Source organism: Mustela lutreola, chromosome 3, assembly GCF_030435805.1.
Source record: "Mustela lutreola isolate mMusLut2 chromosome 3, mMusLut2.pri, whole genome shotgun sequence".
NCBI classification, from domain to species: Eukaryota; Metazoa; Chordata; class Mammalia; order Carnivora; family Mustelidae; genus Mustela; species Mustela lutreola.
The window spans coordinates 179486450-179513838 of NC_081292.1; the positions used below are offsets into that span (position 1 = coordinate 179486450).

The 27389-nt window shown below is 41.0% G+C and overlaps 1 protein-coding gene across 4 annotated transcripts in view; it reads left to right on the forward strand.

Annotated features, from left to right (window-relative positions):
* PAX3 (paired box 3) overlaps positions 1-27389 on the forward strand; it is a 98222-nt gene that overhangs the window by 15021 nt on the left and 55812 nt on the right. The window contains exon 5 of one of the 4 annotated variants that reach the window (XM_059167919.1): positions 3546-3642. The exons of the other annotated variants lie outside the window; for them this stretch is intronic. Within the exon in view, the coding sequence (XP_059023902.1) occupies positions 3546-3553 (8 nt within the window). The 3' untranslated portion in view covers positions 3554-3642. Of the gene's footprint in view, positions 1-3545; positions 3643-27389 lie in introns of those variants that run through there. 4 annotated transcript variants of the gene reach the window in all.

The window sequence follows — 27389 nt, forward strand, 5'->3', positions numbered from 1 at the left end:
TGCAGCTGTTGGGGCTTAGGCTCTCGGCAGGCAGCCCGGGAGCCTTGCTTGGCGGCCCCCAGTGAACTGATGAAAACTTGCTGGCCAGCCACAGGGCCTTCCTTCTGGACCTGTGCTGCCTCCCCACCCCCATCCCGAAGGCTTTGAGGTGCAAGAGGATCCCTGGATTATGGGGGCTGATTCTCAACCTCAAAAGGGAAGCGTTCTTTGATTCTAGGGATTGCCCTCTTGTGGATGCAAAAACTCGAAAGAAATGTATACTTCATCAGATTCCATTTTTAAAATCATCCTATTTATTTTGGCTGGGTAAAACCTTCGCTCTTATATAATTCCAAAGATATAGGGGGATAGACAGTAACAGGTTTTCTTCCCGTAGTGTCCCTCTGTATCTTGGTCACCTTTCTAGAGTCTACACATAAATAAACAATGATATTTCACTCTCTCTTTAAAAAATGTTCTCTCCTTTTGTGCACATGGTAGCCCATGATAGAAACTGTTTTGTGCCTTGCTTCCTGCACACCACCCCCCAAGGATGTATCTCAGTGATTACTCTGCATCAGGGTCTGGGGGCTTCCACAGCCCCTTTGTATGGCTGTGTAGTATTCCATTGCATTGGCAAATGATGGTTTATCTAGTATTAGGTAGTTTCCAATTAAATGACACCATCTGGCACATGTGTGCGTTTATTTGTAAAAATAATTTGTCCATGATAGGCACAAAGGGAAGACATTTGAAATTTTGATAGTTTTGGTGGAATTTTGGTACTATGTTGAGAACAAACAGGGGAAGGCTTGCTTCGTAAGTGCGGAGCAGAAACATGTTTGTCTGTGTTCACATGCATGAAAAAAACGAAACAATTTTCTCTACCACTGTACACGTATTGGAGAACAGGTTTTGAAATCTCTGCCTAGGGAGTTGTTCTGCCAACGTTGACTACCCTCTGGAAATTCCTCTAAGCAGTTATTGCTCCAAAAGGAACAGTCTCTAAATCCAGAGAAAGCTTTTTTTTTTTTTTTTTTTTTGACTTTTTGGTTCCTCTTTGTATTCTTTTTTTTTTGTCTATTGTTCATTTCAGTCCCCATATCTCATCATATATTAACATATTTGCGATAAACATTCTTAGCTGTTTTTCTTTCTGTGCTACAAAAATTATGGACAATTTTATAGCAATTTTGAGGCAACTTATTTTGATTGTTTAGTTACAAGAGAGAAGCTGTCTGTCAGGGTCACCAAATCAGGGTTGAACTAGTAAGAGAGCAGGCCATGAATAATAAAACAGGGTCTTATATTTCTAATTTTTGAGAAGTGCTGGCCTGGGTTCTTGGGGTTTCTTGAGTTTGGGAGAGGCTGATTTTTAATTTTACAAACTTTTAAGGGGCATGTATCCATTCCCTTCTATGCACAAAGGACTTTTTATGGTTTTGCACATACCTTGCCTCCCTCAAATCGTTTCAGCCTATTTTCCCTTAAATCTGATGCCCAGGAATTCAGTTCTTGATGCTGCTGCGTACCTGGCCTACCTAAGCTGAAGTCCGAGTCCGTGAAATGAGCCAGGAAGAACCGTGTTCCAACCATAGGAGAAAAACAACCTTCTCCAAACCCTCCTGGGAAAGCGGAAGATGGAAATGCCAGTAAATATTACGAAGTGAACATTTCAGGTCATTCCTTTTGAGGAGTGGGCCTTTCAGAAATAGGAGAATGAGCTGGGAGCTAAGAATTTATTTTTTGAAAAGCAGGATCTTGATTTGGCTTAAAAAAAGAAATAACGGAAAAACAAAATCAATCTTCTGTCTTGACTTTTCTTGCCTCCAGTTTGAGAGCACAGTTGTGGCAGGCAGAGGAGGGAAGGTCTGCTCTCTTCATACTAGGACTTTCGTCTTGGTTTCCCTAGAAGGCAGCTAGATGAGTGCTCTGGGTTCTCTCCCTGTTTCCCCTCTGACTTGCTTACGGAAATCTGAAGGAGTCACTTTGGACATGTAAACAGGCCTGGTGTTAAGAGCCTCTGTAAAGAGCTGAGAAGAATCAATAGCAGCTCCCCCTCCCCCGCCACCCTCTCTGCCCAGCTCTGTGCGTAATTTGGATTGAATCAGACCCGTCATTTGTGACATCTGATTACTACCTGCAGAAGGATGCAGCTCTCAACCTAGGGAGGAGGGCCAAAGAAGGGTTAATGCTGAAAGAAAGTTTGATTTGTTTGTCAGATTGCTGTGATGTTCTCAACAGAAATTTAGACTGGAAGAAAATACGTAGTAGTTTTCAGACCCACGTTGGCCACGTAACCACCCTTGAGATTCTGACGTTGTTGTGCTCCCCTACACAGGTGAAGAGAGAGCCTTGTCCAGGGGCTGGCTCCTTGTCAGCAAGGACGGACTCAAGTGTGAGAGCTGCTCTCTCTCCTGACTGGTAGATTTGTTGCTTTTTAAAATTAAGAGGGTGGCGGGGAGCACCTGGGTGGCTCAGTCCTTAAGCAGCTGCCTTCGGCTCAGGTCAAGATCCCAGGGTCCTAGAATCGAGGCTGAGCTCTGCACTGAGCTCCCTGCTCGGTGGGAAGCCTCCTTCTCCGTCTTCCATTCTCCTGGCCTGTGTTCCCTCTTTCGCTGTGTCTCTCTGTCAAATAAATAAATAAATAAATTCTTCAAATAAATAAATAAATAAATAAAGAGGGACCCATGGATTCTTTGGGGGAGACAACTTTACATTTCATGATTTGCAAATGAGTGGGATCTCAGTGTCTGGAATCATTGGTTCTCTTTGAAAAAGAGGAGAGCTTCTACTATCTTCTGGGAGCATTTCTAAAAGGGCCTGGGAGTCCATGTCAGGAAGTCCCCCCAATAAACAGGGTCTCCTCACAGCATCTTGGGGGTGGGGTGGGGACTAGCAATACCCCAGAGAAGAATAGGATTTGGGAAGCTATCCAGTGTGGAAACTTTCCAGGTGGTAGACTTGCTTGGCTTTTGTGCAGACAGGGCACATCCGGGGCTGGTGCGCGCACGACGCGCATTCCCCAGAGGGTGGCAGAAAGGCAACTTCTATAATTTCTTACTGGAAGCCAATGTCTGCTTGTGGTCACTGGCCCTGCCAAGCTCTGAATAGTTACTGAATTTTTGTCTGAAGAAAAGATGGCAAAGGGGAGACTGGGATCTCAGCATCAGGTCGAAAACAGCAGAGAGCCAGGATGAAGAGTCCAGGGCATGGAGGGATGCCGGGGTCTTGGCAGGTCCCGCATCATCCAGGGATTGGGTTCCAGGAAGGAAGCCAGGGTGGAAATTCAACTGGCCTAATTGGGATTCTGCTTCTGGGCTCTTCCAGTTAACTTTCTGGGCCTTGACTCCTCAGTGTCTTCTTGCCTGTGGAAAGTACCAGCTGGTGTGTCTCAGGGCATTCCTGAGCCAAAAGCCAGTTGGTGGAAGACCACCTCACCTTGTTTCCTTCAAAGGCTCAGTAAGTGGTCAGTGGAGGGTGGGCACTTACAGATCTTCTGCAGGTGGCAGCAAGGACTCATTACCTGGCACACTCTGGTGTCACGCAGTCTCTCCTTTTTCCAGGAAATTGAAACCGAGTCACTCCCCCGGGCTTTTCTTTGTAACGGAGTATTGACATATACCTTGGGCTGATAAGAAGAGGACCGATTTCCTTATAACAAAATACAAATGACGTAGAAAACCAAATTTGGTCTGAATTTTGTTTGCTGTCTAACTTTATCATTTTATTGAATTATTATAATTTAATGTTACTGGTTTAAACTAACAATTCTTCCCCTGAAATGAATCCTTTTTATTTTTTTTTTAAATTGAGAACCCAAATTAAATTCATTAGGAAAGACAATGACTATCTTTCACATTGAAATTCCTAGTACTTGGAAAATCCTTTTGGAAAAGCTTTAGGAAAAATAGAACTGTCACTCAAACTATAGTTTATAGGAAATATTACCAGAACAATTTGGGCTTTTTGCAGGGATGTTTGAAAATCTCCCTACCCTCAGTGCTCTGCCTTTGAAATCCTTTGAAAATGTTTCTCCTATTTTCCTTTCACAAAGGCCTCTCTGGGCTGACCTTGGGTAAAAAGAGGGAGGTCTGTTTCGTATGTTCCCTGTATCCCCCACCCCTGTCCTGCTTCCATCTGGCTTACCTTCCTCTTGTGCACCCCTACCCTACACACACACATATAACAGAAGCTTCCACCAAGCTCTTCCTCATTCACAACGAGACTCAACTGGTTACCTCTCCCTGGGATGTTGGCAGTTTCCAAGAGGATGCTCGGAGCTGATAACCTAACACGGAGGAACCAATTCCTAATGGCAGAATTCCAGGTATCCACGTAGGAAGGAAACCTTGGAAGTGGGGCAAGGAATAGGTTTCAGTTGCCACTCAAAACACACCCCTGCAGATCCTATCTTCATGGTGCATGGCAAGACTAGTTCTGAAATGAGAGAGCTTCTTGCTGGTGAGTATGACCTCCCAGGGCATTGTACACTGGTGAGCTCTCCAGGCGAGGCAGGTCCAGGTGAGGCCGAGAGCATTCTCCATCACAGATGGATTCTCCACACTTACGGGGTGCCAGAGAAGAGCCTTGGCTTGTGTTTTTTGGTCTTCTTGGCAAAGAGCAGGGCCAGAAGAACATGAAAGGTCTGGGAGGGCACTGTGGGACCCATTTGGCCTCAGAGCTCAAAACCCTCCCCAAGGAACAGACATCTGATCTGAGCCCTCACACCATTTTTTTTTTGTTTGTTTGTTTTTAAGATTTATTTATTTATTTCAGAGAGAGAGAAGGGAGATAGGGACAGAGGGAGAGAATTTTCAAGCAGGCTCCCTGCCAAGCACAGAGCCTGATACAGGGCTCCATCCCCCGATCCATGAGGTCATGACCTCAAGCCCAAACCGGAAGCTCAACTGACTGAGCCACCCAGGTGCCCTGAGCTCTTATACTTCTCGTGGTACCTGGACTGATGTCAGAGGTTAAAAGAAATGAGGCTCCCCTCCTCAAGGGGACTAGGACCCAAGGGGCAATCATGATGGATCTGCCGGCTGGAAATCTTCTGGAAAGTGCACTGAAGCCCTTCCAGGAGTCTTTTGGAAGGCCAGTGACTCCTAGACTCTCAGTGCTGGGGTCCTGGAGAGCCTCAGCAACACATTGTTCTGGAAGATGTAAGCCATGAACCTCCCAGTAGAACAGCTGGGATTTATTCTACCCTTGATATATGGGGTTCTGAAACAGCCTGTCATGTCTGTGAACTCTTGAATGATCTTGAATTCCTGCTGAGCCCCCAATGCTGGCACTTAGACTTGATTGATGTTTTATAAGTATTAGGTAATGACAGCAGACACAAGCATGTAGAAACAGTCTACATCTCCCCCTGGTCCCCTCAAGTGGAGGATGAAAGAGGAGTCCTTGTTGGAGGTGAGCTCATCATGGAGGGAATGAACCTTGAGTTCTAGGGATCCTCACCTGTGTGGGCCCTTTCAGACTCTGGAAGGGACCCCACGCATCTTCATGCCATTAGGTTTTTGCAAATGTGACAAAATGAAGATACATTGGTTTTTACTTTTTTTTTTTTTTAAGATTTATTTATTTGACAGAGAGAGAGAGAGATCACAAGTCAGCAGAGAGCAGGCAGAGGGAGAGGGGGAAGCAGGCTCCCCGCTGAGCCAGAGAGCCCAATGAGGGGCTCGATCCCAGGACCCAGAGATCATGACCTGAGCCGAAGGCGGAAGCTTAACCCACTGAGCCACCCAGGCATGCCTGGTTTTTACATTTTAAGAAGGGCTCCCTTAATTATAAAAGCTTTAGGTCCTACAAAACTGTATCTATCCTTGTCCTTGTTCAGTTTAGGGGAGGAAAGGTAGAGGTGCGGAGAGGTGGTCCCTTTGCATGGTGAAGGCCTGGCACAGACGTATGTGAGAGCAAAATAATAATGATGATCATGATGATAATAATAATAATAATCGTCATCATCATCATCATCATACTCAGTCCCCCTCAACTATGTCTTGGATGTTCGGGTTGCCAGGATGCTTCCTCTTTCTCAAGCCTTACCCTGTTTACTTATGGAGCCAAAGTCGGTCTGGCAACCCACCGCTACTGAGAATTTACCTGTGTGGCCCTTAGACTGCATAGGAGTCTTTGTCCTTGCAGGGAACCTCTTAGAAGGATCCTGGACAGATTCCTTACAAGAAGATAAGGAACATCCATCCTCTTATGGGACATGGGCAGGTGGGCAAGAGCCTTCATTTGGGCATGAGAATGGAGGGCTAGGCTTTGATTTCCTCAGCTGTAAAAGTTGGGTCAGGCAATTTTCAGATGTTTCCTGTAGGTCTCCGGAACCGTGACTATGACCAGGTTGCTTTTCCTCTCTGGGCCTCACTCTCCCTTCCTCTGGGAAACAGAAGCACTAGCGAGGTGAAGGGTATGGTCTCTCTCAGCTCTGGCGGATGTGGCCGCTACGGTCTTGTTCTATTCTCAGCAGACTCTCGGCCACTCCAGGCAGTTGTTGAAGAAACAGTGAGGCCTCCAGGCAGCTGGAGATACAGGGCAAAAATGGAGAGGCCTGGGGCCTTTCGATATCTTAGTGGATGAGGTATTCCTACCTGTCTCATCTTTGAAAGGAAGGACTTCAGGTGCTGAAACAGCGAGGGTGAGGACAGAAGCTTGCTGTGTTTTGGGGCAGGTGGACATGGTCTTCTTCCCCACCCACGCTGGGCAATGGATGGTTTCTTGAAGTTCCTGTCAAAACTGTGGCTTCTAGAAGAGTCTGGAAACGGGTATTGTTTAGAGAACTTCCCCTTAAGTTAGAGTTGCTTAAGCAGGACGGTAACATTCTCTCTTTCAAATCATCTGTGTCTGGACATTTTTCCCAGTGACCAGAGAAGACAGGAGATTTCTGGGAGTCGACCAAGTCAAAGCTAGAAACTGGGCTTGAGGAGAAAGAATCAGATGATGGTACCTTCACTTCATCTGTTTCTGCTCTTGTGTTTTAAATGTAAAGTAACTCCCTCATTTGTAGTTGTCAAAAACGGAATCAGATAAATAAGTTTGTTTGTTTGTTTTTGCCTTGGGTTAAAAGACATGCATAGAGGCTCACGAAAAAAAAAAAAAAATCGGATTTGAATCTATTAAAATTTTCCATGAAAAGCAGAGTTTGAGATAAAACTCTAAACAGTAGGTAATATGAAGTCTGAAAACCTACTGTTTTTGCAAGGACTTTACAATTAAGCATTTCAGGGGCGCCTGGGTGGCTCAGTGGGTTAAGCCGCTGCCTTCGGCTCAGGTCATGATCCCAGGGTCCTGGGATCGAGCCCCGCATCGGGCTCTCTGCTCGGCAGGGAGCCTGCTTCCTCCTCTCTCTCTGCCTGCCTCTCTGCCTGCTTGTCATCTCTCTCTGTCAAATAAATAAATAAAATCTTTAAAAAAAAAAAAAAGATTTTACAATTAAGCATTTCAGAAACTTGAATATAAGAAATGTTTTTGTTATATTAAAAACAATTCAAGGCAAGAGGTCATAGCCTACCAAGAAGAGGTTTTAATAATTTTTTTTTCTTCACTATTTTACTCTTTTATTTTTGTGGAAGAAAATGATTTCAAAAGTCAACATCTACATGTTGACTTTTTTAGGTATATATTCTGCAAACAGACTATGAATCATTCAGATGCAGCAAACCTTAACTGCCAAGGCCAAATGACAAAATTAACAATGTAAAATGCATTGTAAAAATTTATTTTTGGAAGAATTTTTAGAGCATATAAAATATCCAAACTGATCTTTGCGTGCATAATTTTTCTTAGGTATCCGGTAATCTATGGCTCAAGGTTTCTTATAGTTTCCTTTATCTTAAACAAACAGATTTGAGGAAACACATGTGAGCAAATATTGCTACAAAATATCTACTAATCTTTTTGACATAGAAGCTGAACATTATAAAATGAGAACATCAGATAGAGGAACTATACCTCTTTATACATTCAGAATAATAAGTACTACTGTTTACCATATGAAAGAGTTTGTTTCTAGTTTTCTTAGTGATTATCCTATACTCAGATCAAATGTATTGCGATTTTGAACTTTGAATCGCAAATTAAAATTTTTTTTTGATAAGAGAGAAAGTCACTACTTGACCTGTAGATTAAAGAAGAAATCTGATCGTAGCTACTTTTAGCCACCATTAGAATTTTTGTCTGTAACTTCATACAAATCAAAACAATTCGAGTTGTCGACTCTCCTTTCTGTGTCCATAAGCAAACCTTCGACTTACACCGCAGCCCGAGTTTATGCTCCCCGGACACATTTGAAGAAGGAGAATTGGTGAGAGTTATGACATACATTTGTTTAATATAGTTCGACTAGTAAGATAACAACATAACTTTTAGAACGGCAAGCATTTATAATGCTTTGCCAAGCATTGGGGTGGTGAGTAGTACTCGATGTGAGTATTTGATTTCCTCTGCATATTTTTTTTAATGTTTTCTTAGGGAAGTGCTAGTGGAGAGTCGAAGAATTGCCATTCTATTTAACTATATAAAAACATTAAAGCATTTTAGGGAATGCAGAAATACATATGCTTCAGGTTAAAATATTGAGACATCTTGGATATTTTAATAACATTTCCACTATAAAGTAGCAAGAGCAGACTTATTTTTTAAACTTCTTTTATACAGGAGGTTACAGTTGTTGATTAAAGTAATTTGAACACTTTGGAAGAACACTTCAGCTTTCTAGTGGTGAGACATGGTCTGTTTTCCCCTCTGCTATTAAAGGACGTGTTTTTTATTTATAAGTGGAGCACTATTAGGATTATTTTTTGCTGTTGTTAAGAGGGGTCTTAAAGTCAATATGAATACAGATTTATATGCATTAAAGAAATGAAATTAAATGCTAAAGCTAAACTGTTGAATGGCATTCTGTAAAATTTAGAGATCCATTCCACTGAAATTATTTATATTAATGATGTTTTAAGACTGTTGTACAGTTCATTTTGGATGTTTGAGATTAAAAAAAAAAAAAAAACCTCTCTAGAATTTGGAGAAAGTGAAAGTGTTGCTGTGTGCAAGGAGAGGGTCCAGCAGAGCAGAACACATTCTAGAGAGTACTTACCCTGAACATTCTTCAAGCACTAAGGACTCTATTTCACTTCTCAGGTCGGTTGCGAAGTTGATTTCTCACGTTAAGATTAAAAAAAGTGTTTTCCCTAGAAAGCAAATAAACGCCAAACTCCAAATTCACCACCAAAGGGGGGAGTATGGTTTAGACTTGCTTTTATTTGAATGATAGGAATTTTCTAATGAAGGAAATGAGTTGACAAACAAGTTTAAAGAAATTGTAGCACCTACTTTGTCATATTGTGGTTGAATTTTAATTCTCTCATAGTCCCAAGGGCTGCCAAATTATTAAAAAGAACAATGAGTTTCTCAACAGAAAGAAAAAAAAAAGAAAGAAAAGAAAAGAAAGAAAAAGAAATTACCCAGGGATGCTGTAACTTACAAAACAATTGTTCCTGCTAAGCTTTGTGCAGCTTTAAATACAATTGAATATTAATTCTATCAGACCTAGTTGACTTAAAAGCTAGGATGGATCAGGAGCTGATTTTTGGCATTCCTTCATTTTTCCACTCTTTTGTTCACTTGACACACAGCTTTTATACCCAGGCTTTGCGGGAACCAGTGGCGTGATCTCTGAACAATCTGTTCGAGGAGGAAAGGGCTCCTCCAACCAGCAGCCAGAGTTTTAATTAAATACTGTTCATCTTGTCTATCTCAAACAGCTGCAGAAATAGCTGTTGGCATAAAGGTATCAATGAACTTATGTTCTCTGGTGTTAATAGTGCAAAGAACCTCCTTGACGCTTAAAAAGCAAAACAAAACAGAACGCACACATGCAACCCCGCCCCCCCACAGTCATGTCATTATTATTTTTAAGTTAAGAAGAATCACATCGAAGAAACGGTCCTGTCCTGTGGAGCCAGACTCAGTATCCCGTTGTAAGGTACATGCAGGTTGAAGAAATTATTTTGTTTATTAATTCAGGTTACATGTCCTGCCTGGCTGGCTAGAAGAGAAAGGAAAGAGAGGTGTAACTTTCAGCACACACACTGATTTGTTCTTATTACATAACAAAAGTCTATTTCTTTATCATGTTATCATTCAGTTAATAAAAATTAGCTACAATAACAGCATCAACTTAAAAACCCCTCAAAGTCCAGGGGATTTTCTTTCACAATGAACATGAATACTGTTCAGAAATACAAACAGTCAAAGGATAACTTTAGGTCTGAAAGAGAAACCTGGCAAGGGTAATTGAATAAGCCTGGGTCCCTTGACTGTGTCATGGTGAGGGCAGTCAACATGTCATAATTAGGTTTATTGAGGGCCATTCCAACAATCTGCTTCTATTCTTCCTGCCTTATTGTCCACAGCTAGGCAAATAGCCAAGGGACAAAAGGAATCAAGTGCTGACAAAACATGAAAGAGGAAAAAGATTTAGCTGCTTTTATCAAAGAAACTGAGAAGGACTTTGTGTAAATAAAATAAGTGACTGGCCATCCTGCATTTAGGCAATGCCGTTTTCATTAGAATTAATTCTTGACATATTGGAAGAGTTCCAAGGGAAGGATTTCTACTTCTGACAAGTTTAATTTGTAAATTAAAAACAGTTGGTTAAACATGAGCCTCCATCAACAAAACTTAACCAAAGCCATACATGGCAAGGGCCTAAGCAGGTGAAAAAGAGAATGACTTTGAAAACAGTCTTCCCCCAAAATTATGCAAATTCTTATTACTTCATAACAAATGTTTCCCATTGAAGCCTACAGCAGGATGTCTGCTCCTGGAGGTTTGTTTAGATCGCATTTTCTTCCCCTTTAAGCCTCCGAGGTTGACATAACACTTACTCCTTGTTGGTTCCTGGGAGTAGAGACGGCAAGAGTGGAAGGGACAGACAGACGGGACTTTTATTTTTTTTAAGAAGTCAAGCGAGTAGGACTTGAGTAGGACTTCTGTAAGTCGACACGTCTCAGGACAGGCTGCTCCGCTTTTTTCTTCATTGAAGGTGAGCGTTTCTTACAGGCGTGCTTCTGAAGCCTAATGGGGAGAAAGCCGAAAGCGTGGACGGTGGAGGGCAGTGGTACCTGTGCTAAATATTCGTGAGATCTCCGGTCCAGGTCGTCCGGCTGGAGGTTCGCACGCCACGCCGGCAGCTCTGTGGTTAGGACTTAGTGATAGAGACAAAGTGGAAACCTTCGGTTCGGAGGTCCAGCTGGCCTCTGGACAAGACTTTCATTGAAGTCTAGGGAAGTCCTTTCAGAAAACAGCTGCTCGTGAAGTGGGGCCGCCGTTCGTGTTGCATCCTTGCAGACGGTGGCATCAGCTTCGGAGAGGGGTCTTTCGGGATGCCCTGGATTTCAGAAGTCCTTTTCTAAGCTGTACACAGGAAGGTGGCTAGAGGAGAGAATGCTATCTTGAACGATTTGTCCCTTGGGAATAAAAATTTTGCTTGAGTATCAAATGTCCCTCGGTTCTATTGAGAGTTAACATGGGAAATAAGAAACCTATTACTCAGGCAGCTTCAGGGACCAGGCTGTTCAGATTTAAGAATTTCACATGGCTTTACTTCTCCCGACACCAAGGCATCCTGGAGATGTGCATTGCCTTACTCCTAGGCCCTTGAAATTAAAGTGAAAACATTTTTCTCATCTCAAAGAAAAAAAAAAATCACTTCATTCCATCAGGTAGCGGGTATGAGCACGCTTTATGGGTAAAGGCCTGGACAAATGCAAAAATAGAATCATTACCACTGGTATCACTACTATTGCTCTGTTTGAATGGAGCTCATCAATGGTTCCATTTGTACGGTGTTTCTAGCATCCTGGGAAGCACTGAAATACATGGTCCAAATGTTTCTCTTGTGGCCCATTACATTGAACTTGCAGTGTCTTGAAGTTTATTCTACTTGTGGGTTTTGGAAAAAACCAGAGCACCCCACTGCACAGCCCCAGTGTCGTTCTGCATCAGATGTAACTGTGATTTTCTGAAAGGCTTTGGGGTTAGAAGACGTTTGCTTTTTGCTCCAGTTTGCTCTCTTAACTAGCTGTGATATCAAGGGAACCTCCCCAGCCACTCTGGGCTGAATTCTTCGGGAGTGGAAGTGATAATATTTGCTCCCCTACCTCAAAGGATTGTGGTGATGTGTCAGTGGTCCTGAACGCGTTCGATCTTCTAATGGATATGGAGCCTTATTTACTTATAATCTGCTCATTGCTTTTGTACTTACTGAAACAAGATTTGGTAGCTGATTGGGTCGCCTTGATGCTTTCTCAGAGTACAGTTTAATAAGAATTAAGTGGATCTTCCTGTGGTCAGTCCAAAATACACAGAATTCCTTCTGTATCCAGGATAGAAGGGACCTGGTTGCTGAGATCACGTTGCTTTCCTGCAAAGCAGCACCCTGGTGCATATCTGGTGGGTAAGTGGGTTTGGGGGGAAGCTGCTCTTAGGGTTTTGGACTTGGGCAAAATAAGGCTTTTGAGTTCCACATTGTTCTGATGCCTGTTGGCTCATGTCACAAGATTAGAAAGCCCAGCAGGCCAGGAAGGAGTTTCTCTGGAAGGAGCTGGAGATTTATGCAGACTGGCTGACTCTCTGACATTTATTTGCTGCCCTTTTCTCCCTCTGTTCTGGCAACCATGAACCAGATGGACAAGCTCATGGAAAATAAGGCCAGTGAAGAGAAGATGCTTTTGATTTCTTCAAAGATAAGACAGAACTCGCTTTCTCTCTTTCTTTTTGACCTGGCAGGGGCAATTTTATGTGCACGAATTCAAAATGGGCCCCTTAGCTTTTGGAGACCATTTGAAACATTTGAACAAGGACCTTCCTTGGTATGTTACTGAGAGTAACATAAACTCTGTTGATCAGGCATCAGCCGAAGGGAGAAATGTCCAGGGGATGGGTCAAATGTTATGCCTACCAGAGGTCAACCGTCCACCTTGTAGCCGGGCACCAAGGATGTCGTCTGAGCTTTAGCTAAGATTATAATTCAGTGGGACTGAATCCTTCCTTAATCATCAGCCTTTCCAAAAGGAGAATGATGAAGAGAGGAAGCATGGCTTACTATTTCACTCTGTAATCATTTATGAGTTGAGCTGTATTTTACCTTCTGTTGACCTCTGGTGCTGTTGGTGTCCTCATTCTGTAGTTGCAGCTACAGTGTTACAAGGGGACCACGTGGTGATTTCCCTGGGAGAGCTCTGGTTCGGTATATGGACAATTGATAGATGTGTTCATCTAATTACATGCAGTTCATAAAGCATCAATAATTTTAACACAAATGTTTATATCTGGAGTAATTGTGTCTTGAGCTCTGGGACATTTTTTCTTTTTTTTCAAAAGTTACAGGTTTCCCGTACATTTTAAAGTCATCACAGTTTCCCTCTGTATTACCTGTGGTGCAAAATTTCAGACTGAAAATACTTCATCAGGCATGTTGTTGAGCCCGGCCCTTGGAATTTCAGTGTTGAAATATGGGATTAAAAATGGTGAATGGATTTGCTAATTACATGCAGTTTTTCCTTTCTTTCTTTCTTTTTTTTTAAGGAAGGAGGGGAGGGGCATGTGCGGCTCACGAATTTAGCCTTATTATTTATTTTATGTGGTCGCTGTTTGTAGACTTCTTCTTCTTCTTCTTCTTTTTTTTTTATTTGTTTACTCTTGTTTGTTTGAACTAATCACTACTTAAGGAAAAGACCTCTCCGGACAGCCTCCCCTTCCCCAAGCCTTTAGCCGGGGTGACCATTCAGGCATAAAAACGTGCTTATCTGCAAATGAATGGCAGCTCTTCGCTTCATTAAAGCCCCTTTCTCTTTTGGCACTCGCATTGTGACCCTTTGATATTAATTCAAAGGGCAATTAAAGAATGCGGCCCATCTTTGAAGTAAGGCATTCAGAGCAAGGGTAGGGATGAACCTGGGCCTCTGATGGACTGTGTGTATTCAACAGGCCTTTTCAAGGCAGTTTGAAGTGAGTCAAAGAAAATGGGCAGGAGAAGGTCAAAGAGAAAAAAGAGGCTAAAGAAACAGTCAGTATTTGTTCGGAGTATTAGCCAAGCAAACTGCAAATAGCAACAAAATGAAACAGTTAATAGAGCAGCCAGACAGAGCCATGTCAATCACTTAACTCGGACAGCATTAGGCCCACGGAGGCTCCCTCCGCTGTGTTACCTAATTATCTTGGGAAAGGCAGTAACTGGAAGTAATGGTATTATATTTCTTTCTGCTTACTGCCCAGAAAAGGTGATAAATACTCACTGCTCCATAATTATGCAACATATATACATAAAGGAGGAGGAGGGGGGTGGGAGGGTGCTGGAAGGGGGCGGGGGATGCATTGAAGTCGAGTTCCTAGTAAGAAGTCCAAATATGGCACAAATATGGCATTTTCAAACATTAGCATGCTGGAGAATCACTTAACTTGTTTCAGCTGGAGCTGGCTGAAATATGCAGGATTTCTTCTCTTAACAACCCTTAAAGACAAACATGTTTACCCATCTAGGAAAGTTCCTTTTTAGAGAGAAAAAAAAAATTCAGCCAGCAAAAGCTGTGCTTAAATCATATGGAGGATTTGGCTGACGCCCCATCCTGCCCCCGTGGAGAAGAGGAGAGGCAGAGGGAAGCTGGATTGTCTCTGAGCTTTCCCCATTGTGCCTGACTGCTGGACACACCCATGGTGGGGGGGAAGGCGGTAGCCGTCCTGGTTGCCCACGTCACCTAGATAGGCCAGGCCAAAGGCAGGGGGCTAGGGGTCCGATTGGAGGCTGTGTCAGTTTCTTTTAGTGTGACGAGGAGGGATAATTTTAGATTCCACTTTCATTTGTCATTAGGAAAAACAAAAACACCTCATTCATTAACCAAGCACTTCTTTGAAAGTGTGAGCAAACGGACTTAAACAAAGATTTCCAGGCTTCTCCAGGGGGAGGGGGAGAGGGATAGGTAAGGGATGGGGAATAGCCCAGGCAGCCAGGGAAATGTCTGCGGATGGGTGGAATGGTGTCACTGAATTGCACAGAAGTTGGCTTCTAAAGAGACCCCCGAGGACTCTGTTCAGATTATTTGTAACATGGGCTGTTGGAAAATTGTTGTTTGATGTTGCATTCGTGCATCATGGGTTTTGTTTAGAGGGACAGTAATAGATCTGAAGGATCTGTTATGCAGCTTTTTGACATACTGTTCCAGAATGTAGCTATTAATATAAAAAGTTTCTGCTTTGTAAAAAGTCCATTTATTGAAATAAGTACTCAATCACTCTTTCTTTTGACACACCGACAAATCATCCCCAAATCAGGATTTAAAAAAAAAAAAAACACAACTGTTTAAATTTAAAATATATATATATATTTCAAAAGATTTTATTTATTTGACAGACAGAGATCACAAGCAGGCAGAGAGGCAGGCAGAGAGAGGAAGGGAAGCAGGCTCCCTGCTGAGCAGAGATCCTGATCCCAGAACCCTGGGATCATGACCTGAGCTGAAGGAAGGCAGAGGCTTTAACCCACTGAGCCACCCAGGCCTCCTTTGAAAACTATTTCTTATGTATTTATTTGCAAATCCTTATGTATTTATTTGCAAGAGGGAAAGCTAGAGACAGAGCATGAGTGGAGGGGGAAGGGCTGAGGCTGAGGGAGATGCGGACTCCCCACTGAGCCCCGGACTTGGGGTTCCATCCCAGGACCCCAGGACCATGTGACCTGAACAGAAGGCAGACACCCAACCCACTGAGCCACCCAGGCACCCCATCCTTTTTAGAAAAAAAAAATCCTGATTTGGGGGTGATTTGTTACAAAACTAGAGAAACAAATTAAATGGTTAATTTTTGAATCTATGAATAACTTCAGCTCTTCAGTAGAATCTACCGAACTGTTTTCCCTCCAGTCCTGTTTACTGCTACAACAGAGCAACGTTGGAGGGAGTAAGAAGCGTTTCCACCACAGAAACAGTCAACAGAGCCTTAGCTGCTTAACTAGAAGAAATCTACTACATGAATTTGCAAATTCTCTTAGGTGCCTTGCGAAGAAAATACTACAAAATGCCCCAAATAATAATAAAAACCTAAGTCAACAATAATTGTAAAATAAGGGAAGCTTAGGCAGTAGAAATCGAATAAATTCACTAGGACGTTTTCATCAGTAGTAACCAGGGATACTTTTTTACTTCTAGAAGGAGGGCATTTCTTTTTTCCAAGTAACTTTTTCAAAGGACTCATTGAGAGGCCCTTTTTCAGGGTGACTAAAAATCATAGAATCCGGAAATATTAGGAAATGTCCATGATCCTGGAATATTGAAAACACTGATGCATCTTTCAGATCAAAATAGATTCTACTGGGAAGACTGAGAGCTTTTGCTTTCATGGCGCTCTACCCACTTCTGGGTGTTTTTCCAATTTCCACCATGTATCCTTCTAGCCTCTTTTTTCTTCCTTCTTTCCTCACACAAACCCCCAATTTTTGTTTCAAGAAGTGATGGCTTGGAAACAGTGAAGATGAAGAGCAATTTATATTCCCATTTTCCTCCCGTTTTAAATCTGCCCAGCTACCCTAAATTCAGAATTCTGTGCCACCTCTAGGCGAGACTGTGGCTCTGAAAGTCCAGATGAATTAGGTAATGGGCTCTGCCTATCCCTTGGTGAGTTTAGATGGAAGGGCTTACAGAGCAGATACACTGTAACTCCTACTACAAACAGGTTCAAGGCCATGTGCTTTCTTAGCTTTAGGATGCTCCCAAGCCACTTCTCTCATTCCAAAGCTGCTTCCTGGAAGTATGTAGGGAATTCTTAGAATCTGTATGATCTCTGGGATCTTATGGTTTTAATGGTTTTCCTAAATTACAATTTACCCTTGAATTGACAACCAACCATTTAGGGCCCAGGCAGATAACAACAAACAACAAGAAGAATGTACTTCTTAGGGGGGCCCTGGTGGTTCTTTCAGTTAAGCAGTTAAAGGTATGATCCCAGGATCCTGGGATAGAGCCCCCCATTGGGCTCCCTGCTCAGCAGGGGAGACTATTTCTCCCTCTCCCTCCCCGTGCTCATGCTCTCTCTCATTTGCTCTTTCTCAAATAAATAAATAAAATTGAAAAAAGAAAAAAATGATGTGCTTCCTACCTTATAGCTAAGGATGCAGTTTAGAGAGACTGAGGAGTGCCTCTTGTAAAGGCAGAGCTGAACTAGGATCCGGATTTGTCTGACTTTAGAACTTGTGGTTCCAAGTGCCACTCTATGTAACTGGCTTGTGCCTTCTGGGAAGAGAAGCTGCATTAAGCAAATATTGAGATGTGGCTCCAGTGCCTCCGCAGCTGGGAGGTTTATGAAATGGGACTGATAATAGTGTTTGGCTTATAGAATTATGATTAAAAATTTTATGACAGAATACACAGAGACATTTTGTGCCCCTCAGTAGGCATCAGATATTATCTTTGCTAATCTTATCTGTGGGGTGTGGCTCAGAGGTGGGATTCCCAGGAAGCTAAGTAAGTTTAAAGTTTAGGGCTCTTAAATGTTTGAACCCTGAGAGCGCTCGGAGTTTCCTGGGCTTTGTTAAGTGTTCTAGGAGGGGAAAGGAAACCAGGATGCAGTCACCAAATTTGTTTTAAAACTTTTTCTTTCTTTCTTTCTTTTTTTTAAAATTTTATCTATTTATTTATTTGACAGAGAAAGAGAGAGGTCACAAGTAGGCAGAGAGGCAGGCAGAGAGAGAGGGGGAAGCAGGCTCCCCGCTGAGCAGAGAGTCTGATGTGGGGCTGGATCCCAGGACCTTGAGGTCATGACCTGAGCTGAAGGCATGGTCTAACCAACTGAGCCACCCAGGCGCCCCGACCAATTTTTTTTTAAGATAGAATGTATTTATTTGAGAGAGAGAGAGAGAGAGAGAAAGCAGGAGCAGAGGGAGGGGCAGAAGGAGAGGGAGAAGCAGGTTCCCCACCAAGCAGGGAGCCTGATATGGGATCCGATCCCAGGACTATGAGCTGAGGGCAAACACTTAACCAACGGAGCCACCCAGGCGCCCCAATCATGAATTGTTTCTGTGTAAGCATTCCTTGTAAATTTCCTGGACAGATACACACAAAAGGGACCTCCAGTAACTTACCATGATTTTTTTGTTTCCCATTCTAAGCAAGTATTCACTTTGTACCAGGATTCTGTAGTTGTAAATCTATTTTATTTTATTTTTTCAAGTTTTTATTTAAATTCCAGTTAGTTAACATATAGTGTAACCTTAGTTTTAGATGTAGAGTCTAGTGATCCACCAGTGACCATGATTCACTTACATACAACACTCAGTGTTCATCACAAGTGCCCTCCTTAATGCCCATCACCCATTTAGCTCCCCCCCCCCCCCACACCTCGCCTCTGGTAATCCTCAGTTTGGTCTCTATAGTTAAGAATCTTTTTTCTGGTTTGTCTCTCTCCTTTTTATCCCCCCCATGTTCATCTGTATTGTTTCTTAAATTCCACATATGAGCGAAATTGTATGGTGTTTGTCTTTCTCTGACTTACTTCACTTAGCATAATACTCTCTAGCTCCATCCACCTAATTGCAAATGGCATATTTCATTCTTTTTTATGGCTGAGTAATATTCCATTACACACACACACGCACACACACACACACACAACACATCTTCTTTATCCATTCATCAATCAGTGGACAGTTGAGCTCTTTCCATAATTTGGCTATGGTTGATAATACTGTTACAAACATTGGGTTGCATTTATTCCCTTCAAATCAGTATCTTTGGTATCCTTTGGGTAAATACCTACTAGTGCAATTGCTGAATCATGGGGTGGTTCTATTTTTAACTTTTTGAGGAACCTCCATACTGTTCTCCAGGGTGGGTGCACCCATCTGCATTCTCACGAAGTGTTAAGAAGGCTCCCCTTCCTCCACATCTGTTCCAACACCTGTTGAATCCTGTGTCTGTAACTCTATTTTAAAAAGAGAGTCCCTCAAAACCTAGGTCAATTAGTGGATCCTTCCAGCACCTTTGTGTTGGTCCTGCTTTTAAACTCTGGGGAGAGGGGCACCTGGGTGGCTCAGTCTGTTAAACAACTGCCTTTGGCTCGGGTCGAGCCCTACCTTGGGCTTCTGCTCACGGGAAGCCTGCTTCTCCCTCTTCTCCTCTCTTGTGCACCCTCTCTTGCGTGCTATCTCTCTGTCTCTCAAATAAGTAAATAAAATCTTAAAAAATGGAAACAAAAACCCCTGGGAGATACCCTCTGTTGGCACTGGGAAGCCAGGTTCTGGCAAGAAGAAAGAGATGTCTTCCTTTTCTGATTGGTTGGCTAAGAGTTTGATTCATTCACAGGCATGAACTGAGAATTCTAGCTGTTCTGTCAGATTATATGCATATGTGCATGAGCTAAAGATATCAAAACCATCATCCTGTTCTGGAATTGTTTGAAGTCTGTCTTCCCAAATGTCCTAACTCCTGGTATTCTGAAAGAGAAGAAAAAGCCTTTCTCCACATATGAGGGGTCCACACATGCTAACTTAGTACTACTGGGAAAGCAGAACCTGGAGAATCGGAATTCATTGTAAAGTTAGGACATCAGCTTGTGTGTGTGAGGAGACACTAGAACTTGTCCAGACACCAATTCGTATTGTTTTATGAGAAACACACAACAATCTGCACAAACCAACTACACTTATTGAATGCCTACTCTGTGGTAGTTACTGGAGAGAATAATGATGAACAAGATATGCCTCCTCTTCTCCAGAAATCTATCACCTGGGGTGGGGGTGGAGGGGAAGATGCTCATATGATCAGATCATGCCAATCACCTGTTGAGTTGCTTGGAAAGTCCAGGGTTCTGTGGGAATGCAGGGGAGGAGTGTTGGCCATCCACAGGTTCAGGGATGCTGCATGGAGAAGATATGAGAACTGAATTTTACAAGATGACTAGGAGCTGGCCAGAGCGAAAAGCACAGAGGAGGAAAGGCATTACCGGCAGAGGGAACAACATGGGCAAAGGCAGAGAGCAGTTAAACCCATAGTGTAGGCTGGCAAGCGGCTGAAGACAAAATAGGGTCCGGTCACCAGAATTCCTCAGTCTTAAAATGTGAAATAAGCTCCTCTCTTTTTGTCCCTTTCCTGTTAAAAAAAAAAAAAAAAAAACAACAACCACATTGTCCAAAGACTAAGTCGGTCACTTTCCCCCACCAGCTTTATTGAGATATAATTGACATATAGCATTATGTAAATTTAAAGTGTGTATTGTGATGATTTGATACACTTATAAATTGCAAAATGATTACCACACTAGCTTAGCTAACACCCACATTGCATCACATAATTACTATTTCTTTTTTTGTGGTCAGAATATTGAGGATCTACTTTCTTAGCAACTGTCAAGGATATAACACAGTATAGTTAACTATGATCACTGTTCTGTACATCAGATTCCAGAACTTATTCATTTTATAATTGGAAGTTTGTACTCTTTGACCAGTATCTCCCCATTCCCCTCACCCTCCAGTCCCTGGTAACCATCATTTTGTTCTCTGTTTCTAAGAGTTTGGCCTTTTTAGGTTCTACGTTAAAGTGAGATCATGGGCACTTGGGTGGTTCAATGGGTTGAACCTCTGCCTTCAGCTTGGGTTCTGATCTCAGGGTCCTGGGTTCAAGTCCTGTGTCGGGCTCTCTGCTTGGCAGAGACCCTGCTTCTCCCTCTCTCTCTGCCTGCCTCTCTTCCTGCTTGTGATCTCTCTCTCTGTGTCAAATAAATAAATAGAATCTTTAAAGGGAGATCGTACAAATTTTTATTTTTGTCTACTTAGCTCACTGAGCATAATGCCTTCAAGGTCTATCCACATTGTTCCAATAGGTAGGTCAGTTTTAACTTTGGTTATTAAGTGTTGTTTGAAAAGAAAATGAATTTCCCAAGTTGAGTTTTTTTTTCTTTTCTTTGAATTGGACAAAAAATTCTCCAATTATGAGTGCCCATTTTGCTGGAACATTTTCAGGAAGAATAAAGCGTAACGTACAGAAATGGGAAGTCTTCTAGAATGTAACAAACTTAGGCTGACTCTTCTTTTATACTTTGTTCAAGGAGGTAATCAGAGCATGGCATAACAAACCCATTAATTTTTTATAGTCTCCTTTTTTGTGTGACTTCAAATTTATTTTTTTGAAATTATCATATAGTAAAATAGACTTCTTTGGATTTCCTGTAATTGTGAAAATCAAATAACATGGAACAATTCAGTAGTATTTAGTACATTCACAATGTAGTGCAACCACCAGCTGTGTCTACTCCTAAAGCATTTGCATCACTCCCAAAGGAAACCCTGCACCCTTAAAGAAATGTAAAAGGAATAGGATCATATCCTCTAGCAACCATGACTGTGTTCCATCTCTATGGTCTTAACTATTCTGATCATTTTATATAAATGGAATCATATGATATATGACCTTCTGTGTTTGCCTAACTTAGCATGTTTTAGAGGTTCATCCATATTGTGACGTATATCCATACTCCATTCCTCTCTGTGGCTGAATAATTGGTGGACATCTGAGCCTTTTGGCTATTATGAGTAGTGCTGCTATGAACACGTGTGTATGTGTATTTGTTCTTTTTTGGAATTTTAACATACATATAAATTCATGTAACCGCCATCCCAGGCAGGACAGGGAATAGTTCTGTTGCCCCCCAAGTTCCCCCTGCTATCGCTTTCAAATCACACCCTCCTCCGACCCCTAACTCCTGGAAACCACTGTTCTGTTCTCTATCAATGTTGTTTTTGCTTTTAAGAATATCCTATATATGGGGCACCTGGGTGGCTCAGTGGGTTAAGCCGCTGCCTTCGGCTCAGGTCATGATCTCAGAGTCCTGGGATCGAGTCCCGCATCGGGCTCTCCGCTCAGCGGAGAGCCTGCTTCCCTCTCTCTCTCTGCCTGCCTCTCCATCTACTTGTGATTTCTCTCTGTCAAATAAATAAATAAAATTAAAAAAAAAAAAAAAAAAAAAAAAAAAAAAAAAAAAAAAAAAGAATATCCTATATATTGAACCATTCGGTATGTAACTTCTTGAGATTGTCTTTTTTGACTTAGTAGAATTCTTTTGAGATTCACCCAAGTCATTGCATGTGTCAGCATTTCATTCCTTTTTAATGCTGACTGATATTCTATTGAATGGATGTGTCATAGTTTGTTTATCAATCATACCTATTGGGGAACATTCGGGTTACTTCCAGATTTTGTTCATTATGAACAGAACTGCTATAAACATTTGTATAAAGGTGTTGTGTGAACACAGGTATCATTTCTCTTGAGTAAATGCCTAGAAGTGGAACTGAGTTGCCAGGTCACATGTTAAGTGTATGTTTTAACTTTATAAGAAACTGACACATTGTTTTCCACAATGCTCTGCAATATATGAGCATTCTAGTTGCTCTGTATCCATGCCAGCCCTTGGTACTGTCAGTATTTTAAAAGTTTAGCTTTTCTAAAGAATATGCAGTAAAACCCAATATATATATATATAAATATATATATATATATATTTTGAGAGAGTATGAGTGGGGGCAGAGGAAGAGAGAGAGAAGGAATCTTAAGCAGGTTCTATGCTGAGCACAGAGTGCAATGTGGGGCTCGATTCCACTACCCAGAGATCATGACCTGAGCCGAAATTAAGAGTCAGACACTTAACTGACTGAGTCACCCAGGAGCCCTGAATCATGGTGTTTTTTTTTTTTAAACTATATTTAACTTTTTTTTTTTTTAAGATTTTATTTATTTATTTGACAGAGATCACAAGCAGGCAGAGAGGCAGGCAGAGAGAGAGAGAGAGAGGAGGAGGAAGCAGGCTCTCCGCTGAGCAGAGAGCCTGACGCAGGGCTTGATCCCAGAACCCTGGGATCATGACCTGAGTCAAAGGCAGAGGCCTTAACCCACTGAGCTACCCGGGCGCCCCCCTGAATCATGGTTTTAATTTACATTTTCCTAATGCCTAATGATCTTGAACATCTTTCATGTGCTTATTTGCATATAGCCTCTTTGGTGAGTGTCTGCTCAACTTTTTTGCTCATTTTAAAATTATTATTATTATTATTATGTTTCTTATTGTTAAATTCTGAGAGTTCTTTTTTATATTCTGGATACAAGTTCTTTGTCAAACATGTGATTTGATAATATTTTCTCTCTGTCTCTAGCTTGTTTTTAAAATTCTTCTAATAGTGTCTTTTGCAGCACAAAATCTTTTGCTTTCAATATAGTTCAGTTTGTCAATTTTTAATTTTATGGTTGTGCTTTTTAGCAGCACATCTAAGAACTTTTTGCCTAGCCTCTGGTCATGAAAATTTTCTCATATAAAATACAGATTTTACATTTAGGCCTATGATCCATTTTCCATCAATTCTTGCATGTGGTTTTATATTTAGGGCAAGGTTTGTTTATTTATTTTTTTGCATCTGCATGTCCAATTGTTCCAACACCATTTGTTGAAAAGACTGTCCTTTCTTTACTGAATTGCATTTGTTCCTTTGTCAAAATCAACTGGCCATATTTGCATGGGTCTGTTTCTGTACTTTATTCTGTTCCATTGATTTATGTGCCTATCCATTTACTAGTACCCCAGTGCCTTGATCACTGTAGTTTTGCAGTAATTCTTTAGATCCAGTAATGTGATTCCTCCAACCTTTTCTTCTTTTTCAAAAAAAATTTTTAACTATCTGTTGCTTTTCCATATACAGTTGTCTGTATCTACAATTCCTTTGGGGAAAAATGGATTTATTGAAAGCTATTTTGTTGTGCTTTTGAAGAGTTTTGGAAATCAGAGAGTGATAAATGGATCTACTTCTATTACATGTAAAATTAATAAAATTATCTACCAAATTGGGGATGTTGTTCTATTACCAATTCTTCCTCTGTGTAAGTGTGCTCAGTTTTAGCGTTTGGCTGTAAGCCAGAGAAGCTGAAGAAAGTCATGTCTACACCAGAGATGAACTTGGAATCACCACATGTTTCACCTCCTTCCTGCATTTGTCATGCAACCCTTAAAATCAGTCTCAGAGAACAAGGAAGGCATTTTGATGTATGTTCGAGAAAAACAGGTCAATCTGCCCTTGGCTTTTAAAAGATCATTTATTAAATATATATGGCTTTAAGTCTTTGGGTCCTTCCAAAAACACTTGCAAGTGTGCAATATTGTAGGGTTTCCAGGTCAATGTTCTGGCCCATGAATTAAAAGCTAAAATATCAGGAACTCAGAGCAGGAAGAGGGTAGGAAGTTTTGCTATTTTCTCTTGCTTTGAATGAAGAAAGAAAACCACTCTTGCTCACTTCAGAAGGGATGATGAGAAAGATGTTGTAATCTTCTTGGTATCTTTTCCTCCGAGTCTAGAATTTCATTGCCAAGTTCCAACGAACTTTGAATGCCCTGTCCTCATGTTTTATAGAAACTGACACGTGTGCTGAGTTTTTAGCATGTCTTTTCCTACCCATTTTCTAACACTGAGAGTAGAATTAACATTCATTTTTTATTTTTCTAAAAGATTTTATTTATTTATTCATGAGAGATAGAGAGAGGGAGGCAGAGGGAGAAGCAGGCTCCCTGTTGAGCAGGGAGCCCAGTGTGGGACTTGATCCCAGAACCTGAGATCACAACCTGAGTCCAAAGCAGAGGCTTAACCCACAGAGCTACCCAGACACCCCTAGAATTGACATTTAACACTTACTGATGAGTCAACACATGAATCTCAAACATAACTGAAGATTCAACATGTGAATCTCAAATTGGCAGAGATTGCCTATAAAACTCCCTGGTTTTCAAGGGAGGTTGTTAAAACCAGTCATCCTGGACATCTTGGCAGCTTCTTCTGTGCGTACCAGGTCTGCCAGAATAGTTCAGTTTGTTGATCTAATTTTGGAAAATTTGGAGTAAATAAGTCTGCTTAATTCAGGGGACTCCTTAAAAACTGTATATTGAGATGAATATCCAATGTTCCAGTTTATTGGCTAAGTAATACTAGGAGTTTTGCATTGAGACTGCCCATGTTCGTGGCTACTTGAGTTCAATTTCATCATTAATACAGAGTTTAGGTGGTTCTATGTACTTCTTCAATGGTCCTAAGAAAAGTATGACTCTTAAGTGTTATGTGGTCAGAAATACTTTGTTCCTCAACTAAGACCTTATGGTGTTAAAATATAGCCACATGTAAATGAAAAGTAGTTACTTGATTTCTTAAAGAGACACTTAGGAATGTAGCTTAGTAAAGCTCTCACAATCCAGCAATGGCAATTCCAATGCTTTATTTTTCTATCGTTCTCTTACATGTAGTGTTTATGGGCCACATCAGTGTTGCAGTGGTCTGCAGAAGGGCACTGTTCTCCTGTCTCAGAGATCAATGAGGCTCTGAGAACTTCAGTGACTGACCCAAGGCCACTGCTGCTAGGAAGTAGCAGAATCAGGATGAGAACCGCATTCCTGAGGCCAATGTGAAATGACATTTTATTCTTAGATAAAAGAAATGTCTCCTGAATATCTGTGAGAATGATGACTCCAAAGTACTGAACTACTGTAATATATTTATTTCATATATTATTTTATGAAATAAAATATTTATTCATATAAAAATTCATATAACATAATCCATAATATATTATATATTATATGAATATATCAATATATTTAATATATATGAATATATATCAATATATTCATATATCAATATATTCACATATATATTCAATATATACATATATTCAATATATCAATATATTCATATCATATATCAATATATATCCATATATTAAAATATTCATACAATATATAAAAATTCATACAATATATGAATATATGAATATATTAAATAATAAACATTTCACGTGCTATATGAAAAAATATTTCATATTTCATATACTTAAATATGGGCACTTGCTTTTTTTTTTTCTCGAAACACAATCAGTGTTATTTCCCAGCATAATTTCTGTGTTTGGGCTAGTAGTTATAAACCTCTTTTATTTTGATGTTCTTAATAGATGTTGATCGGTATCACACTATGCCTAGTCTTTATATTTGATATATCATATAGTACCTGCAAAGTGCTTGTTTGCTTTGTATAATCTTTTGGTTTTACCTTTTGATCTAGATACAAAACAGGCAGAAGCAATGTGATTCCTGTCTTTAATGTAACATGATTCCAGAAATTCCAAATTCCATGTCAGAATGCAGCCAGAAGTAGGGAATAGGTTTATTCAACAATGATGTTTTGTTGGATAAGTTGTGTTGGTTGCTTCCAAGTGTGTGTGTGTGTGTGTGTGTGTGTGTGCACATGTGCATGTTCAGCTAGAAGCAGTAAGAACAGGTTTTTCCTTTCCAATAAATCATGCTTGGAAACTAAATCTCAGCTGCTGTAGATAAAGTAAAATATAGAATACATTTAGTTCATGAAAATTTAAAATTTGAGATGAATTTTTTAAAGGAAGCTATAGAAGTACAATTCTGTGGGACAAAGTTGCCTGATCCAGTTTTCTTGTCGAGGTCGTTTTACCCGCTTACTTCACACTATGCCTCAGGGGTTGAGATTTTTATAGTGTGTGTTAAATCAGCGCTGTGCAGTCAATCCCAGATTTGACCCAGGAATACAAGACTCAGGAAAAAAAAAAAATCTCAGCGTTACCAGTAAGAGAATTTTTTTTAAAGAACTGAGTTTCAGATCCACATGTTAGGAAGATAGAGTCAGCAACCCAACACAACTTAGAATGAAACAAATTCTCCCTCTGCCCCAAATACTCTCACATTGCAAACAATATACAAGGTTTAGGAATCAAGTCTAAAGGTTAAAGGTTCTTGCTGGCAAGCCGAAGAGGGAGGAAAGAGGTATATTGAAGCATGTCAGTTTCCAGATTCTGGGGTCAAGCTGTCCTTCTTGAGGGGAACAAGGCTTCTTCAGAAAAATGTGATTATCAAACAAGGGGTCAAAGTTTATCTCTCGGTCAATGAAAAGGGGTGGGGGAGGGCCATCCTTCACGCTCTGAATATAAGCTTTGTATTTAGATGTTTGTGGCAAGGTACTCAAATGATTGTTTCTTTTAAATTACCCTCTACGGTTCACCAGAGATTATTTAATAATGGGATAAAAATTGTTCTCACTTATGATTAACATGGGGTAATAATAATAATAAAATAAAGCTTCACATACATTTTGTAGTTCAGTCGTCAAAACAATGTTGTGAGGTAAATATGCCCATTTTGCCGATGAGATACTTGAGGCTTAAGACACATGAGCATCTCTTCTAAAGTTGTAAATAGCAACAGATAATTGCACTTTCTTCCATTACTGTAGTTCCTCAAAAAAAAAAAAAAAAAAAATGGTGGGGTTGTCAATTAGTTCTAATTTGACTGAACATAAAGTA